General features: G+C 35.5%; 1 protein-coding gene across 1 annotated transcript in view; it reads right to left on the reverse strand.

Moving 5' to 3' along the window:
• Positions 1–214: 214 nt before the first annotated feature.
• LOC106463134 (otoancorin-like) overlaps positions 215–4,899 on the reverse strand; it is a 25,553-nt gene continuing 20,868 nt past the window's right edge. Inside the window, exons 10-11 of the mRNA XM_013923112.2 lie at positions 4,048–4,198; positions 215–1,480 (exon numbers count right to left, since the gene is read on the reverse strand). Of these exons, the coding sequence (XP_013778566.2) occupies positions 1,410–1,480; positions 4,048–4,198 (222 nt within the window). The 3' untranslated portion in view covers positions 215–1,409. The remainder of the gene's footprint in view (positions 1,481–4,047; positions 4,199–4,899) is intronic.

The raw sequence follows: 4,899 nt of genomic DNA on the forward strand, positions 1-4,899 counted from the left end.
TTGATTCGTCTTGACAGTTCACAATGGGATCTATATGCTATACTGCTCTTTCTGTAATTATGCAACATTTCTACAGACACTTGAAGGAAGCCCCCCCCCCCACAGACCAAGACCACAGATTAAAAACATTGCTCTAAACAATAAAATATAATACATTTTTGAAAGAAACACTTGTTATATACAAACATTGTTTTGTGCTCAGGGCATTCGTGGCTTAATGATTGTCTGGTGTTTAAGAGGAAAATAAGACAATTTTGGTACTGTGATAACTACTTTATATTGTTGTGGTCAAGAAATTAATGGGTTCATTTATTGCCTCAAAGAGTCAATATAGAAGAAATCAACATTTTATAAAAAAAAAAACAATCTTTCAGTTCTTGCCATGACGCTTTTAGAATAAACTACAATATTACATATAAAAATGTACTTCTAGGATATGAGAAAATGACAATATTTTTTACTCCATGTATTATTGTTCCCTTAGATACAAAGTACTTCATATTACTATGGCAACTAAATTATTTAAAGGGCGTGGTTATTGAATAACAATTCTTTTATAAGCTATACGGATTAACAGAAATGACACATGCTATATTTTGTTAGATTCAGCATATCTGTGTTGAAAAGTATGGGTTAAATAAAAAGCCATCTCACTTTTTCTGATCTTGAATACGTTTATTCAACGAAAGCTCTGTAGATATAATATCAATAAAATGGTTTTACAACGAAAAGTTATGCTCACAGTATTCAAGCTAATTATCATTATCTATTTCTGAAATTGGAAAGACAATTACTCCAGAAAGTCCCTCATTCAACGGATACTATATTCGTAGTTCCTATCACTAGATGGCAGCACAATAAATATATTAAGAAATTTTAATACATTATATGAAGAAAAATATTAAAATTTGAAACTATTCTTTAACAATAGCAGATTAAACAACGTGTGAATTTTAACCATCGAACTAGAATGCAAGTGTATGGTGAATTAGATAATAATTCGTATAATAAAGCCTTTCTAACTACCTAATCAATTTCAGACCTTGTTTATTGTCTGTCACAGTGACGAAACGTCGTAATCGAAATATATCTCGGCGACTTCCGTTTTTTATTACAAGATTAACTGGTTAATTCTGAATAACAGCGTGCCTGCTCTGCTTATCTTGGGAATGATATCCAAACAGAGACAGCAGCATTATCTTCGGGTGTTGGGTGCTTCATTTAACATTGTCAGTTTACGTGTGTGTGTGTGTGTGAGAGAGAGAGAGCTAATATATATATATATCTGCTTCATTAGAAAAATATATTGTACAGTCAGTAATATATAAAGCCATTACAACACAAAGGTTTCTATTGTAACGTGCCATGTGAAAGTTAAGCTTGGTTTGATGAGATTTTTGTTCTTAATCTCAGGCTATATTAGTTTTGTAATAAACCACCAGGACGGCACAGATGACGAGTGGTAGGGTTCCAGCAAGTTCTGTAATGACAATATATATATATCAATGCACTTACCGAATCTGATGGAAGAAATAATAAAAATATATTTCTGATACATATTATGCAAAAACAAACAAACACAAGCTTAATGATTTACTTTCGGGGTAAAAAAAAAAAAAAAAAAAAACAGTTTTGAGGCCCAAAATTAAACATCAAACGCTGTTTTTTTTTTATTAAGGCTTGTATTCAATAACTTTAAAACCGAATATATAAACAAGTTTAAATACCCGCCAAGTGACGGGGAATGTTTAAACTTATTTAAGACAATGTAAGTTTATATTTCAAAGTAATAACTTTAACATAAACTTTATCTCAAAATTTTCAAATTATAACAAAGTTTCTTCATAAACAACATTTGCAGTTTGTTTCCATCTACCAAAAAAGTAAAGATTTTGAGGTGATCCTACCCTTGACCACCCTACATTTTACTGACCATGAGAAAAGCATGGTTGTTTGAGAAACAATCCAGCAACTTTGATGCTTTGATCTTGAATCCCTTTAGAATATTTAACATTGTATAAAGCATCAACCTGCCAAGATTGTTTGAGATTGACTTAATAGGCTGGGAGTAATTAACCAACAGGCTTTACAAAATAGAAATAGGGTTAATTTCTATTTTGACACCCTTAGGACCAGTGATGGAAATGGGGATACACGCCGTGTACCTAGTTCTCAGTTTGTATTATTTTCCCCATTGGTCAAGTTTAGTACTACTGAAGATGTTTATTAATCCTATCGTCACGGGTCAAAGGCCATGTCATCGCATTTTGTTGACTTGCATTCAAAATTTTATTGAACTACTATCAATAAGTTGGTATCAAATTATAGATTATAATTCAGATTTAATATTGTTACGACAGCGGAAGTCACGCGCCGCTGGGAGCATGCGCGCTGGAGTTTCTCGAAGGATCACGAATTTGCTCGCCAGCTCGAGTATGATCTAAATGCCCCCTTTTTTAGTATATATAAGACTGGCAAAGAAAGCCAGCGGCAGACAGATAATTGAGTCAATGAACAGTAGAAACCGTAAGTAAAGTGTGTAAATCACTGTGATTTATAGCGTGTGTTATAAAAGCTGTTAAGCTGTGGCCTACTGGTTAAAGTGTTAGGCTGCGGATCAAAGAGTTTCGGGTTCGAGATGCATTTTAAGCTGTGGCCACGTTATAAAAGTGGCCACCAATCCTGTAATTTGTTTCTATGCCCATGTGGTAAAGGGTACTGAAGCCTGACTACTCTCATTCTGGACAGGTATGCCTGAATTCTAGGGGGTCTATAACCTGGTCGTTTAACTTAAGTACGTTCCGATTGAAAATTCCAGTTTCAGTAACTTTTTTATATGAAATATACTGTTCAAACGATTAAAGATTAATCAAAATTTGTAACATCATATTGAACGGCACCAGGCTTCCCTCGTTTCTTTGTGGTGATCATACATCATATTGATCGGCACCAGGCTTCCCTCGTTTCTTTATGGTGATCATACCTCATATTGAACGGCACCAGGCTTCCCTCGTTTCTTTGTGGTGATCATACATCATATTGAACGGCACCAGGCTTCCCTCGTTTCTTTGTGGTGATCATACCTCATATTGAACGGCATCAGGCTTCCCTTGTTTCTCTGTGGTGATCATACATCATGTTGAACGGCACCAGGCTTCCCTCGTTTCTTTGTGGTGATCATACCTCATATTGAACGGCATCAGGCTTCCCTTGTTTCTCTGTGGTGATCATACATCATATTGAACGGCATCAGGCTTCCCTCGTTTCTTTGTGGTGATCATAAATCATATTGAACGGCATCAGGCTTCCCTCGTTTCTTTGTGGTGATCATACATCATAATGAACGGCACCAGGCTTCCCTCGTTTCTTTGTGGTGATCATACATCATATTGAACGGCACCAGGCTTCCCTCGTTTCTTTGTGGTGATCATACATCAAATTGAACAGCACCAGGCTTCCCTCGTTTCTTTGTGGTGATCGTACATCATATTGAACGGCATCAGGCTTCCCTCGTTTCTTTGTGGTGATCATACATCATATTGAACGGCATCAGGCTCCCCTCGTTTCTTTGTGGTGATCATACATCATATTGAACGGCATCAGGCTCCCCTCGTTTCTTTATGGTGATCATACATCATATTGAAGTGTCATGAGATATACAGATATTAAACTTCGATCAAACGTTCATTTACGGGTGTAACCTGATTGGTCAGTCATTTACATTTCAGATCACACCACAGATCATCTGATACCCGAGTTGCATAAAATTAATAGAGGGGTGGGTGGGGGATTCATGTTATTTTATAACATTGGTTTTGATGGTCATAACCTTAGAAATTCAGATGACGTCTTGTTTAGAATAGTGTATTAAAATAAAAAATAATAAATACGATGCATGAATAGTAAAAAAAATAACTTGCTTACTGTCTGGTAAGTTTGATATATGCTAATGACACAAATATTGTATGTTATTTTTGAATCAACTTAGCGGGCTCTTTTTCTTATTTTGTGATTGATGTATTTTTTTTTATAAAGGAACTTACTCACCGTTATGACCGTTATCCTGTTGGTCACTGCTCCTGTAACGTGCACTGTAAATAGCCTCTTGCTGTTCGGGTGACAACTGTTTCAATTGGTCAGACGTGATGGCTGCTAAACTGTCGTAACTGAGATGATTAAGCTGAGGGGTTGTCAGTACCTGTTTAAGCAAACAATAGATATTGAAATGTATAAACTTAAGCCTAAGTAACATTACTGAATAGAGGGAAAATGATAGGAACTGTTTTATCGAACGTGTATGTGTGCATATACATACATATATATATATATATATTTGCGAAACTGGTAAATTTGTCTAAATCAATGCTTATACCGTGTTTAGTTTTAGAAAAATCTCGAAAGGAACGTAGCTACAGATAAATATCTAGTTAAACTTTTTAGACAAGTTTCTACAGTAGAATATTTTATAATTGAATAAAAATACATTCAGAAAAAAATGTTTTTCCTGAAAAGACAACAACAAACAAACGAAGGACGAATACTGATAGAAAGGGAAATCTGAAAATCTCTTTCAGGAGAAAAACTTATCAAAAAGCCTGCTGTTTTGATGTAGTAAAACTATCAAATTTACTCGTCTGTTTTAAAATGTTCGCGCAAAGCTACACACAGTCGTCCCTAATTCTGAACTGAAGGCAGCCATCGCTAACTCTTGGGCTACTTTTATATGACCTAATTGTGAGATTAAACCATCATCCATCTGACTCTTAAGTGCTGAGCGCGTTTTTGCGGTAACTGTCGTGAGTCTTTAACCCTCGAAATCATAGTTCAATCCAGTTAAGGAAAGAAAATAGTGTTGCGTCAGTGAGGTCACGTGACTAGTATCACGCCACGTCCTTCTCG

Source organism: Limulus polyphemus, unplaced genomic scaffold (assembly GCF_000517525.1).
Source record: "Limulus polyphemus unplaced genomic scaffold, Limulus_polyphemus-2.1.2 Scaffold1332, whole genome shotgun sequence".
In the NCBI taxonomy this organism is placed as follows: domain Eukaryota; kingdom Metazoa; phylum Arthropoda; class Merostomata; order Xiphosura; family Limulidae; genus Limulus; species Limulus polyphemus.